We start from the raw sequence: 14,233 nt of genomic DNA on the forward strand, positions 1-14,233 counted from the left end.
GAAGGCTTTTTTGTAATTGGACTTACAGGCGGCCCAACTGGCCCAGGCTGTCCTGGGGTTCCTCCGGGTCCAGCTGGTCCAGTGGGCCCTGGCGGGCCAGGGGGCCCCGGGGGACCTTGGATTCCCGCTTGTCCTTGTTCACCCTGAGGTTCGTTAAAACAAGGGGTTATCAGCAGGCAGAGCAAACCCTTCATACCACCACCCCAAGGGCCCAAGGCAGGTCAGCCTGGCTGAAGCAGAAGAGGTAGAAGCAAGTCCCAGGTTAGTGCCAGGAGAGGTTTCCAAGAGCGAGCAAAGCCCCGCTGAGGCCAGGCTGCCTCGGCAGCAGGAGCCAGCACCCTACAGTTTGCAAAGATACTAGAGGCCACCTTGTCAGAGCTCTCTTTAGAAGGGACCTACAGATGACCGAGCAGTCCGAAGAGATCTTTTTCTTCATGAGTCAGTCAAGTACAATTTATATGTCAAGGCCCAACATCTCTTGAGCTTCTCAGGAGGCTTCCAAAAGCACTTGACAGTCATATATGAAGCAAAGCCTCCCGTGACCACACTGGCACTTCCAGGCAGAGCCACAGTGTTTTACCTCAGCCTAGTTTTATCCCTGTGCTATATTTGTTGGACAACACTCCCTCTGTTTTGCCAAGGACCAAAAGTAGAAACGCCACAAAACCAAAAGAAAATAACACGATCATCATGGCATTTCTGGAGCCTGCCCAAAACAGGCCTATGTACGCCAGGCAGAGCCTGTTTTTGTAAGATTTAACAAGCTAGTGCGTGCAGAGCCACCTGCCATTTTAAGCTCTCTGAAACGAAGCTGTTTCATCCGGTTCCTCCCCAGGCCCCTCAGTAGCCATTCGGCGGCTGTGGCTCATGCCTCAGCAATGTCATCTGGCCCAAAGGACCTAGACTCGGGACCAAGCGGCGCTGAGGAGACAGTGGGTTGGAAGCGCCACGTTTGAATACCAGACTGCTGATCTATAATTGATGAATCCAGCAAACTCCTAACGCGCTGTGGCACCCACACCAAGCTGCTTAGTCTCATGGGCTCCCCTCCCATTCCCCCTCCCTAGATAAAATATCATGACATCCTACTGCTAGCAACCCAATTTAAATTTGAAAAACTCTCCTTGGTGGATCCATGGGAAGCTAGAAATCAAACATGGCTGTTTCCTAATTATAAATCAATGAGTGTGCAGTTTAGTCTCAGCTGCATTTATCCTCTCTACAGCCTTATACGCTGCTGCTGGGTAAAACTAAGTCTGCTCTCACGCACTTGTGTGTTCAGGAGAATGCACGAAAACTGTCCCCTGCATGTGTTCCTACCAAGTGTGCTGTTTATCCTGGCTGCCTTTAGTAAAACATGCAGATACAGGGATGTTTGCTTTATTTAGAATGATAAATTAAAGTAATAAGCTGCAAATTTCATCCCTTCTGCCATGAGCTCTATTTAAAAGAAAATTTCCAACGTGTGGGCCAGGCTCATGGGAAGCTTGGTCATGTGTGGAGCAACATCCCTTCTCCTCAAGAGAGCCGCCGCTGAGCCGCCCGACCCGCAGCCCATGCTGGGAAGCCTGCTAGGCCAGGCAAGGAAGGTGCCCTCTCTTTTCCCCATATTGTAAGTGAATCCTGGCTCACCCTGTGGCCCATGCAATGGGACACAGGATCCTTCCTGACCTTTCCTATCCTCCATACTCAGTGCTATTCAACAGCCCTGTAAATGGTCTCATAGCTTTTAAATTTGGAAGGGAATGTGGATCCAACAAAGACAAGAGGTTTGGAGGACACTGGACTATATTTCTAGATTTCCTCTTGCCCTGACCTCTCAGCCCAGCTTCAGAGACTTCCCCCCCATTGCATCTTACAGCACCCCCACTATAGGTGCACGAAAGGGTGCATGCATCTTACAGCACCCATGGTGGGGCACCATGGGAAGGCAAAGGGGGCTTTGCCTGTCTCCCTTTGACTCTCCCTCCTCTATTCCCACTTCAGCTGCTCTCTGTCAGCCCAGTCCATGCTCCAGATTTAGGGCACTGGAAATGCAGCACAGTGCTGGGAACTGGTGCTGGCACCCTGGCAGGGGACGGGGAGGTGGGGAGAGCGGAGCCCTGCCCCAGCACGGGGAATGGCTGGAAGGAGCTCACCCAAACTCCCATTCGTATCACCTTTGCTTCGCTGCATCAGACAGAGCGTGCTTTGTGTAAGCAAGTGCCCATCCATACGGATCCCTAAACACACAAAATGTTGTTTACCACATCATTATAGTCTTACTAATGCATTCAGCACAAAAAGACCCCCACAGGTCTAACTAGACTGTAAGTGGATACAGTAAGTCGGAGATCAGGTGTAATTTTCATCAGATGTCATTCTATATTTTTAGCTGTTGACTGGAGCTATTTTTCAGTTCTTTTAAACAACAGTTAGCCACTCTGATTGTGCCTCGGCAATGCAATGCTTGTTCAGCCTCCTAACACAGGTCTCCACTCAGCTCATGTCTCTGCTAAGCCCAAGCCCTTGGGCAAAGCACTCTTGCTGATGTGCTCAGAGGCAGCAGCAGGATTTTCCTCTCTTAGGCGCTGGTGCTAATATTTATTTTGCAGCTCACATTTTTTCTTAGCATTCATATGTCGGGCTCCTGGAATTGCTTGGTGCTGGCAGATCTGTAGGAGTGGATTACACTTTGTTGCCCTTAGGGAATGAATATGGCAACAGCAAAATGGATCATGGCAAAATTCTCCGGTGAAGTTAGCCTCTGGGGACAAAGGGAATTTGCAGCCCCGGCTGACGACAGGATGCAGGCAGCAATTCAAGTTTCCCACTTCATCCTGGATACAAACTTCAGCTTTCAAAGCGTTTCCAAGAGGTCAGTCCTTGGCCTGGCTCTTCGGACTGTCGCTTTGAAGGGTAACCAGTGCAAGCCGTAGGGCTTTGTGTGGTGCAAATGCTGAATCAATAGAAACTGAATTGAGATCACGGGCTCAAGTGATAACGTCAGGATTTTGCCAGCACTGGGCAAGGACCAGGCACCTCGTGGTAAAGGCCTGTATTGCACACTGCAGTTCCCTGCTAGCATCTGACTGTCTAGACAGGCAGCGGGGTGACAAAACCCAGCCACTTAATAGAGGGTGCCCAGCACACTTCAGCGGGGTAATTACAGTGGTTTGTCCACCCAGGAAAGTTAATTCCAATTGACGGAATGAGGGAGCTTAAAGTGGGCTCATTAAAAGTGTCATGAACTCTGACTATGGACAACTCTTATTCACTATTCATACGTCCATAATTCATTTTATGAATTAATTCCCAAAATAAACTATACTAAACATGAATTATGGCCCTGAAAACCAAAATAAATGTGTTTACACAAAGATTTAATGCAATTTAATGAAACCATTATAAGACCTTATTTAAACACATTTTCCCAAGTGTCTCAGACTAGACTAGCCCTTAGAAGAAGCGTTTGCCTATTCATTCATCTCAGTTAAATTTCACAAACATTAGCTGCATTTCAGCAAGAGGTTTCTAACCTCTTCTGGAGATTGAATATGCAGGAACTGACTCCTTAAGGTAGGAGACTGCTTGTCGACAGTCCCGAGAACAGTTTCATGGCTCATTTCTTTTAGTTTAAAAAACTGGCTTCACTGCATTTCTTTTTAGCCACATTATCACATCAAAGATTTCCCCCACTTCAAAGAAAGTCCCTCAGTTCTGCCTGAACCTCTTGGAAACCTCTCTGTAGGGGAAGACAGGTAGCAAGCTGATTAATTGCAAGCGTCAAGGTAGGCTTAGAAACAGGCAACGAGGAGGAGAAGTCTACCTGGAAAGTGCGTCTCTTTATGACCGGAGGTGGAGCCAGCCGCACTGAATTGAGGAGAGGCAACAGCTGAAGAAGATCAAACCAGAAGGTCACAGGGCAAAGGAGGCCATTAGGGCACCAAGAGTCAGAGAGCAGCCAGGGGAGAGAACAGAGAAGAGGGGAACAGAGAGATTGCCGTGAAAATAAACCACCGCATGAGAGCCGCGCACAGCATGGGTACCTGCCGGCAGACCTCTGAGCTCCTCTGTGCCGTGCATTGCTCACAGGGGGACTTGCCATGTGCCGGTCCTGGCAGGTGCAGGGTGACCACTCACCAACGCGATGCTCCCACTGCACAGAGCTTTTGCTGCTTTCTCTGCTCGGAAATAAAACTTACCCAGGGGATTTTTGATTGCAAGACATCGCCCCACTGGCTCTGCCAAGCTCTCTGGTGACTGGACTGTTTCTTTTAATTTATCATCATCAGATTTGAGGTAACTATCAAAATGTGAATTTCCTCCAAGTTTTCCAAGTATGGTTTCCTATTTCCTTCCATCTTCCCTCACAAGAAACGCAGTGCATCTCCAGCCCTCACCGTTCCTCGGGGCGTGGAAGGGAGTGGAGAGATGCTAGCCGGGGCCAGCAGCAGGCATCACAGCCAGCAAACAGGTCCTGGTGTGGTTCATTTAGCTGAGCAGACACAGTCATCATGGCCAAGGGAGAAGACTAGACCTAGGTGCCTCTGAGCCTTGAGCAGGGTATTGCCTTGGGAGCCTGTGCTTTGCTTTTCCTTATTTAACAGTAACATCAGCCTCTGACTGCTTATAGCCAGGAATGCTGCCTTAGGGCACAAAGCTGACCCGGACGCACAGAAATCAAATGCACTAAAGCTCAGAAGCATTTGTTCATCCTTCTGCTGTATCCAGTTTCCACTTGCATGCATGCTGCTGTCAGCCTGGCACCCACCGTGCCGGCTGCAGGCCCAGGAATGCTCCTCTGACCTGATCCACTTTCCTGTTCCTATCAGCTTTCCATTGAAGCTGCTCTTGATTTACACAGGGAGAAGAGAAAGAGGCTTTCTGTGCTCAGGCACAAAAACATGCCCCTGTGTGCAACATTCCCCAGGGTGAGCTGTGCACTCAGATCTGAGAGGTGTGCCCATAGGTCTCCCACCACAGTAGCAGTACGCATCGAAGCAGTGCACTTTAATCCCTTTAAACAGTGTTCTTCATGTTTGCAGTGAAAGCAAGGATCCAGTCCTGTTGCAAAGTGAAGTGGCAACCCAATATTGCAGCATTGCCGCCCTGTTATCAGGCAGTTGTGTTTGAATGCACTGATCCAGACAGCCACAAGCTATCACAACCAAAAGCAGTGCTGCTGGAAAATCAGCTAGGCTGATTTTATCTGAAGGAAATCCTTGTCTTTCTAAAAGACAGTGCAGGAGGCCCCATAGCTCAGAAGAGCATTTGGGACTGTGCTGATCTTCTCAAGGGGGATGTTGCTGTAAATTGCCACACCCCCATGCTAGGTGTGCCTAGCATGTCTGTGCAAGTGACCCAGAGCCAGCTGAGCTGGCTTTGCCTGGCTCCGCAAGTGCTGAAGTGTATCTGAAATACTAGGCAGCTTTACAGGGAAGCGGAGGGAGGATGCTGGAGAGGATAAGGAGGAAAATGGAGAGAAGCAGTACTGAAAACAGAGGCGAGACAAGACCTAGCAATGGATTCAGGTGCAAGTGGGAGAGTTTAGAGAAGAAATCTGAAGCCTCTTCCACCCAGCTCCTGCCCTGCCCCTTCTGTGTCCCAATGGCAAGTTTTTTTCAGAAGGCAGCATGCAATATTGGATCCACATCCTTGTGCGTTTGCATCAGAACTGGGTCCCATCAGACTGTGACCCACAAACCTTTAGTGTAAGGATCTGGTTAGAGCGCAGGGCTGCAAGGGTGGTACTTAGGTATTCCTAGGGGACAGTGAAGACAGATGACACAAAGGTGGTCAGTTAGACACACGGCATTTCTGAGAGCAGACGGAGCACAGCTGGTCCCCCTCTTCCCTGAGCTGAGCGCACTTCCCCAGGGTGGCACTCTGGAGCAGCTCAAATGGCCAGCTCACACTGAGTGGGTAGCCCCATGCCTGGGCTTGCCCCTCACAGCACTGCAGGCCATGCAGACTCACACAGAAAAAAAATAGGAAACTACAGCACGAGCCAAGGCATACATCCTAACCTTACATTTCCTTCCTAAGAAAACAAAGATGAAACAAAACTGAAACAACATCCCTGGATTTTCAGGATGCTGGTTTTCATTTCCGCACCCAGAATATCTGACAAAGGACCTTGTCAACCAGTAAAGCAAGAACAAATTGCAATTCAGTCAAATGTGTAGCATTTTTACAACAAGGCTCATCCTAATTTTCGTTTTGGGAGGAAGAGAGAACTGCACCTCTGTTGGTTGATTTGTGCCTCTGGCTCCCTGAACTTGCAGCCTGTGACCAGACCCTTCAGGACAGCCCACCCTCGAGCTGATCTGAGGAGAGTCATCCTTCCCGTGAGCATGTCTCTGCCTTGGAATGACTCACAGGCTTTTTAAAACGTTGAGCTTGCTGCCTCATGAGACCAGAAGTACCTCCATGAGAGCCAAGGAAACGTCACCAGGCTTTGCTGGGATGTGAGGCTTTGCACCAGCCCTTTCCCTGCTGTCACAGCCCTGCGGCGTGTCACCCTGGAGTGCCTACATCCCCGACCCACCAAACCAGCGTGCCTTTGCCCCCAGGTCTGAGCCCAGACTACTCCCAGTGATGCACAATCTGCACCTCTGTTTCCCAGTGTTGCTGTGGGTCCTGCCACTGTTTTTCACCTTGAGCACTGAGGACAGTTGGAGCCAAGGGCTGTAACAGGAACACAGGACACCACTGGGGTGAACATTGTTGTTAGCTTCTTTTTAACATAACAATCTAGTGAGCCGGCTTGCCTAAATAAACACAGCTGACCAGCTATTATTGTACCAGTACTGGCACATACCTACGGCCCCCTTCTCCCTCACTGCCAGCCAAGCTCTCTCCCCTGCCTCTGTCCCACAGAACATCCAGGGCCCTGCTCCCTCGGGGCCAGGGACCAGAGCCCAGCTAATTGTCCAGAGGCCCATCAAAAATAAACAGAAAGCCCTTAAGCCTGTCTCCCTGTACACCCAGATTACAAATTCCAGCCACTTCATATGATGTCGTTCCAATGCATTTCCAGTGGATTTTCAGCACTCTGTTTGTTTTTAGAGCTGGTTAAATTTTACCGCTGTAATCCCCTCAAACCCCATGATGTACTCTCTCCTCTCTTGGCTGCGGTACATGCCAGCCAGGCCAGGATGAAGAGGCAAGTGGGGCAACATCCTGGCTTTCGTTAAACGGTTGCTGTTATCAACTCTCCCTCTCCGCCTCTTCTTTGAAGGCAGAAAGCCCACCAGGTTGGGGGACCGGCATGGGGACCAGCTCACCAGGGACCAGCCAGAGCACCATGGCCAGGGGTGGTCAGGGTTATTTTCGGGCAGGGAGCACAACCCTTCCCCTTGTCTCTATGCAGGGTTGAGACCAGCACAAGGGAGAAGAAAAAGGGAGGAATGATGATAGAGACTCCCCGAGGTCTGCAAACCTCCCACTGCTCCTGGCCATGCAATCACAGCAGAGGCTGTGGAAGCAGGATGGAGCTGGTCCAGGAGCATAAGATGTGAGTGGGTGACCTCTACTCCTCTAGAAACCCCAGGTTTCATCGGGTTTTAGGGTGAGGACACGGACCTTCCTCGCTTCAGCACAGAGCATGGGAGGGTCTCCAGGAAGCAGCAATGACAGCATTTAGCTGAGGGTCAGCCCCAGTGGGCAGGAACAGACCGGAGAACCAACATCCCTCCTGGAAAACCTTATCTGCTGCTTTTCTGCGAAACACATCAATCAGCCGAGCGCTGCCCTCAGGGCCCAGATGACGCATCTTGTTAATTAAACGATCTATATTTCCAACAAAAAGCCATTCAAACGAAGGAGGATTAACATGCAGGAAGGCACAGACGATAATAACACTAATGACTTACCCTGTGTGGGTACTCTGCACACTGACCCTGCGAAAGAAGGGGATTAAAAGGAAAGAGTTTAAACCACAGAGAGGACCAAAATAAACACACGGGGTCAGATCCAGAAGGTGTAAATCATTGTGACTATATTGAATTCAGTGCAGCTATGCCAATTTGCACCCAACAAGCACCCTGCCTCCTGTCCCCTCTCCCCAGAGCCCTCTGTTCTTGCTGTATTTCTTAGCCACTCAAAGTCAGAAGGAGCAGCACCAAGCCCATCGAGTCCCTTCCCTGCTCACTTTTTACATTTAATTTTCAACACGTCTCCCATTAAAATTACCTTTTCTCCTTTTTGTCCTGGGGGTCCCTATAAAAGAAAAGTGATTAAAAAAGCCCTCAGTAAATGAAGGAGTTCAGTGCATGCAAGGGGAAAGGGATTAGGAGGAGGTGCGACTGCAAGAGATGGGATACTTACAGGTTGTCCCCTGGGACCTGCAGCACCCTTTAAAGAAACACATTGTCATGAATGCGAGATGGCTTCCCATTTACAGTGACAAGAAGACAAAAACTCTCAGCGTATGGAGTAGGTGGAAACTCAGCTTTTAAAAACAATTGTGGAGAAAAGTTCCCAAGAGAGATCTGGGTTCCCTTTGTTACTCTGGAGGAGTGAAAATGCACACATGTTCTGGCTGCACTGTGGGGGGCAATTATTAAAAGAAGAAGGGAAAAATCATCAGGAAAACACACCCTTATTGTTCCCAGGACCTCAGTTGACAGCGTGTCTCCTCGGCCGACATACTGGGATCAAACCAGAAGCAGCCAGGGCTGAAGCCTGAGCTGCAACTGCCTGAGCTAGGGTTGCGCAACAGGGGGATGTCAGCTCACCCCTCCGCCGAGGAGCGGGGAAGGGGGATCTTCAACATGTGCTTGCCAGAGGGTTACACTGACACTCTGGCTCAAAAAACAGAATTAGCAGAAGAAAACGTTCAGCATTTCAGTGAGCAAAGGTGACTACAGGGCTGCTAGCTTGGCATATTCGTGTTTGGGGATTTCATCATCAGAGATGTAGAGAGGAACAAGACCACATTTGGGTTTCCATCAAGTGTGGCCTAAGTTTATCATTTTCAACCAAAAGTATTTTAGTACGATGCACATATGAAACAGAGCTTCAAGAGGGGAAAGAAAGATATTTAATACAAAAAATATGCTTTTTTTTGTTAGATAAGTTGAAAGCTGCCAGATGGGTTTTCAGAAAATTTTCCATCAACTTTTACTTCTGCAATGAGGCCAACCACGAAAAATGTCAGCTCCCAGAGTATATTTAAAGAACGTAATTGCTAACTGCAAGGAAAACATATCCCATGCATAACTAGAGAGTTGCTGTTGTGACATGATGAATCGGATAGCCATAATGTAAAAATTACAGATGTGCATCCCACCACTGCTATTATGAAGTTACAGAATTAGGGACACAGTTAGTGCATTAGCTAAACTAGGATTGCCACCCTGCCTATGAGCTCGTTTCCAGCTGAGAGGCAATGTAATTTCAAACCAACCCGTCACCCACAGACAAACATATAGTTTTTTTTACCATCTCCCCCTTCTGTCCAGGATGACCCTGCAAAAGAAAGAGAACATGCCTCAGCTTAGGCCATTGCACTCTCTAGAAGATGATGGCTTAACCCGCTTACCACTTGCTTCGGGAGGTACCTGCAGTCACTGTACTTTGTCAAGGGAGGTGCAATGCTGTGCATGTGGAGCTTCACTCACACATCTAACGGCACACCGCTCTCCACTACCCAAAATGCTGAGAACAAAGCTCTGGAGGATGAATACGTGGTGCAAAGGCTCTGCGGGGCATGGCCAGGACATGGTTAAGCCCCCCTCAGGCTGGCTGAGCAGCTACAGCTGAGTGCAGTGCAGTGCGCCTTGCTGGGGCTCACATGTGTGTCCTCAGAGCAGTATAAGAGAGATAACTGCTGGCCTTGGCAGGCTGATGCTCCTCATGACAAAAACACAGTCCTACTGTAGGACATTAGGTGCCAGAGCTATGCGCTACCAGCTCCTTCTCCATTACAGCATGGCTAGAGGAAGTGTGGTAGGGAATTTGGCTATGGGGCTGCCTGGAGCTATGGGTTTCACGTCAGTTGGGGTCATAGGGAAGTAGCTATATTTGTGCCTAGCTCTCTGAAGGATGGGAAGAACTTAGGTCTCACTCTCTCTGCTACAAACTTGATTATAAGGAGGCTCTAAAAACAGCATGGAGGTCTTTAGGGTCCTTTCCTCTTTTGCTGCAACTCTTTGCAGCACAGGAGCAAAGAGAAAGAAGCTGCAGGGTCAACTTCAAATGAGGCTGTCAGCTGTCTAAGGCAGAGGGCTGGTGCCTAGAGGCCTGCTCTGTCTGTCTGATTTAGGGTGGGAGTGCCTGCTTTCCCTGCAGCAGCCAGGCTGTTGCACTTGTGAAGTGCTATTTTATAGATTTGCCTAGAAAGGAAGCAGGCACACTCTGCCTTCCCTAATCTGACTCCTGCATCTCCCCCAAGACATTTGTGGTATCCTCCTGCCTGCCAACCTTCTAATTTTCTTTTAATCCATGCATGTGCATGACACTGCAAAATAATTCTCTTAAAAACATACTCTATAAAAGGCAGGCCGGCAGAACAGTGGGACCTAGCAGGACGCAGGGCAGAAAGGCTTGAGAGAAGCTGTTTGCTTACCGGTTTGCCATCCAAGCCAATAGGGCCCTGAAATAAAAAAGGAGAAATTATGAGAAATGCTTTCACTGGGGTGTCCGTCCATCTGCCCCAGCAAGCACTATGTGTCGCAAGATTGCACAGGCCAGGGAAAGGATGCAGACGTGAGGTGACTCTCTCTGCCCTCCTGCTGAGTCCTGGCAGGTCCCTGGCCCACTGGGTACCAGCCCAGCTTCCTGATTGCTTCTGCAGGGACCTGCTCACTGTCAGCCCATTTCAGCAGCAACACTGGACACAAGAAGGGAAGGGAAGGCAGGAGGGATTCATGGGCAATTCGCAAAAAACCCTCAGCATTTCAAATTTTGCACTGTCTTGAAAACTAGTTGAAAATCAGCAGTTTTCTCGAGACTTTGATTTAAAAAGGCACCCACCTTCGGGGGAAGAGGAATTTTTGCAAATGATAAAATAATAAGTGTCCCAGGGAAGAGGTGACATACAGCTCGGCAGCATGCTGAAGGTACTATTTGATGAGAAACAGGCTCCGCAGAGCGCTGTCCCACCCGGCAGTTTCTCATGAGCTGGGCTGATTTGTTTTCTGCTCCTCCGAAAGCCAAAGACCTCAAAGGCCTGGAGAGATCTGCTTCTCCTCAGCCCAGGGCCAGCTCACAGCCCCCCTTTTCGCAAAGGGCAGAGCCACGGAGCCCAGTCAGACAGCTCGGAGGCTGCCAATTCCTCCCGTTTTCCAGGCGTGAGAGTCTCCCCCGCAGACCTGCTCTGGCACATCGCGTGTCCTGGAGCAGCAGCTGAGCTGCCTGGCGGAAGCAGGGATGCGGGGGGTGTTTGTGTTTGCCTTAGGCTTCCTAGTCGTCCAGGATAAACGCATAAGAATAAATAGCAACTGTTTGAGTTCTCTAGCAGCCTCAATGCTTCAGAGACTGTTGCCAGCAACTGTAGGACTGAAATGAAATTTGCTTTGTCCTCTTCTGGGCTTGTTTTCTGTTCCTTTGTCCATCTGTAACGGTGTTGGAGAAGAATCACCCCCTCGTGCTTTTTGTCCTTTCCCTTTGGCATGATCAGGGTGTTCAGCCTAGCATGGTCCCCAGCTGACCTGCATCACGCAGGGCCCTGTTTAGATCACAGGCACTCACTGCTATCGCAGTATCACCTAAAGGCTCAATTAAGCTTGGAATTTCACCTACCTAGGGGTTATTTTCTTTGTTTGGGGGTATTTCTTAGGATGGTTTTCTTTTACTGAACAGATCTGGCTTCAACTATGTTATTTTAACACTTGGGTTTTTTTAAATTAATTTCCTTTCAGAGTTGTGTGGTTTGTTTTTTTTCCCTAAGTATCATTTAAAAAAAAAAAAAAAAAAAAAAAAGAGAAGAAAAACAAATGAAGAAAAAATTACTTTTTCCAGTGATACCAGATCAGGTCCTTGGTTTCAGACAGAAATGATGAGATACAGTGAGCACTAATGACATTTTCTAGTAATACTGCACACCCATACCTCATAAATTAGCAGTTACACTTACCGGGAATCCAGGAAAACCTCTTGTTCCAGGCTGTCCCTGGGAAGGATGAAACAGAGACAGCAGTTTAGAGGAACTGAAGTGGATTTTGACTGACCCTAAGTCCTCTCTACAGAGCCTTCCCTCCAGCCTCTGCCCATTTATCCTACGAGTCTCTGAAGAGTTACCCAAGACCCAATTCCCCTCCAAGGGGAAAGCATCTTGGGAAGGAGAGGAAATCTCTCATCCCCACTCCAATTTGTACAGGGCCAGAAAACCCTGGAGCAGGTCCAGTTTGGACTGCAAGCAGTTTCCTTGGAAGTTTCTACATTAATTAAATGGGTGTCCCTAGCCCATACACAAGGCTTTTGGAGTATATTCCAGAGGCTGAGCTCATTTTATGGCAATTCTTGCTGCCATAAACTGGAGGCGTTTAAGGCAGGGTGCTGCTCTGTGCAAGACAAACCTTGCAGGTCACTGGTGTCTAAATAGAGCCATCCCTCTTCTCCTCCTCCTCTAACCTCATGTCCCAGTGCATTCATTTTCCCCACAAATAATTCTGGAGAAGAGATGATTTTTTTTTTCTTTTCTGTTTTTTTCCTCTGAGAGCTAAGAGAAAAAGGAGAGTTAGGTGGTGTGATGAGAGGAACATGAGCACCAAGTCCTTTCCCCTGCCTCTTTCTGGCTAGCCAGCATTGGCTACCAGTTTGGGATCAGGTACAGCAAACACTGGCTTGGGATGTGTTTGGCAGCTTCTTCATCACCCACTTAAAAACACTGAAAAAAAGAAATTGTCACGGCTGTTAATTTTTCATAGTTCTTCAGTTTCTGGGACCTGTGACATCCCAGGTCACAGTTACTCTATTATTTGTGGGTATCCAGAAAAGATACCACTTTACTTAAGGATTTTTTAATCTCAATTTCCCAAAAAATGTGTGAGGCAAGTCAGGAAGCAATATGGACCAGACTTCAGCAGATCTGGAAGCACACCCATGTAGATGGAAACAGCAGGATGAGGTAAATCCTGTACCATGCTCATTGAGTGACCGCTGCGGCATCTTGCCTTCCCTGAAAGCCGTGCTACGATGCCAAAAAGCCCACGTTTCTCATGTGTTCTCATGCTTTGTTTTGGGGAAGAAAACGTTTTCTTAGGCAATTTGAGATACCATGACCAGACTCTCTGAGTCCCACAAGGGTCTCCTAGGAAAGAGCTGGGTATAAACAAGGGTTCACTTCTGAAAAGAAATGCATGTGGGTGCATCTCTGCCTTAACCAGAGCTATCCCATGTGGTGCCAAGGGAAGGGAAGGGGACGGAGGGGACAGGCACGCTGGGCTGCAAGGCTGAGGTTTGCCACAGTGCAGCAATGCTAATCCCTTGGGAGAGAGCTCAGAGCCACATTGGCAGGGAAAATCTTCACCTTCAGGTTACATCTCCTCCAGCCTCCCTCTACCTGCAGAAAGACTTGTTGAAGATTTGGCCCTTCAGAAATGGGGCCAGATAACCTCTTCACAGAGTTTGAGGGATGCCCTTACCACAAAATGCCTTGCGTTGTGCTGAACAGTTGTGTTTTTATACACAACGCTAGCAGGACCTAATCCCATTTGCACTGTTTTTTTCAGTTCTGCAAAGTTGAACTTGGTCAGCTTTGCTTTGCAAGATACATATAAAACCACCTGGTCCTGTTGGCCAGTGACCAGGAGGGAAGATAGGCTATAAATTAAAGGATCTGTCCACCGCTGGTTTCTGAAAAGGCAAGAATCAAGAATAACCTAGCCACAATTCATTAATTTTGGTTCCCTGCTGGACACCTCCCTGGACAAGAACTGCTAAAAAAAGAATTAGGGAGAAAACCTGGAAATTGTGCAATTTGGCTTCCTCTGTAGACTACAGACTGCTGCCTCTTTCTCCTTGGAGGACAGCAGAGTGATTTGCATGGTATCAGGCCAAAAAACAGTTCAGCAGCGAGCAATTCCAAGAGACTGTTTTTGTTGTGTGACTGTTTTTCCTTGTCTTCTTTTTAAAATGTTGATCGTATGAAGTATGTAATCCCAGGAGCTGCCAAATCATGAAGACCGTCTGTTTCTGCCACTATCGGTGCACTGTCCCTCTCTGGCCAGAAGTTAAGCAGCTCTGAGCTCTAGCGAAAACTTTAACCTCCGAACAAAAATCTGGAAACTATTTGTCATCCCACATC

The 14,233-nt window shown here is 48.5% G+C and overlaps 1 protein-coding gene across 1 annotated transcript in view; it reads right to left on the reverse strand.

The window, feature by feature from the left end:
• Nucleotides 1–14,233, reverse strand: part of COL13A1 (collagen, type XIII, alpha 1) — a 92,693-nt gene that overhangs the window by 40,971 nt on the left and 37,489 nt on the right. Inside the window, exons 8-15 of the mRNA XM_009325984.1 lie at nucleotides 12,062–12,097; nucleotides 10,553–10,579; nucleotides 9,427–9,453; nucleotides 8,311–8,337; nucleotides 8,176–8,202; nucleotides 7,857–7,883; nucleotides 3,809–3,874; nucleotides 27–143 (exon numbers count right to left, since the gene is read on the reverse strand). Coding sequence (XP_009324259.1) covers nucleotides 27–143; nucleotides 3,809–3,874; nucleotides 7,857–7,883; nucleotides 8,176–8,202; nucleotides 8,311–8,337; nucleotides 9,427–9,453; nucleotides 10,553–10,579; nucleotides 12,062–12,097 — 354 coding nt within the window. The remainder of the gene's footprint in view (nucleotides 1–26; nucleotides 144–3,808; nucleotides 3,875–7,856; nucleotides 7,884–8,175; nucleotides 8,203–8,310; nucleotides 8,338–9,426; nucleotides 9,454–10,552; nucleotides 10,580–12,061; nucleotides 12,098–14,233) is intronic.

This window comes from Pygoscelis adeliae, unplaced genomic scaffold (assembly GCF_000699105.1).
Source record: "Pygoscelis adeliae isolate BGI_AS28 unplaced genomic scaffold, ASM69910v1 Scaffold4, whole genome shotgun sequence".
Classification (NCBI taxonomy): domain Eukaryota; kingdom Metazoa; phylum Chordata; class Aves; order Sphenisciformes; family Spheniscidae; genus Pygoscelis; species Pygoscelis adeliae.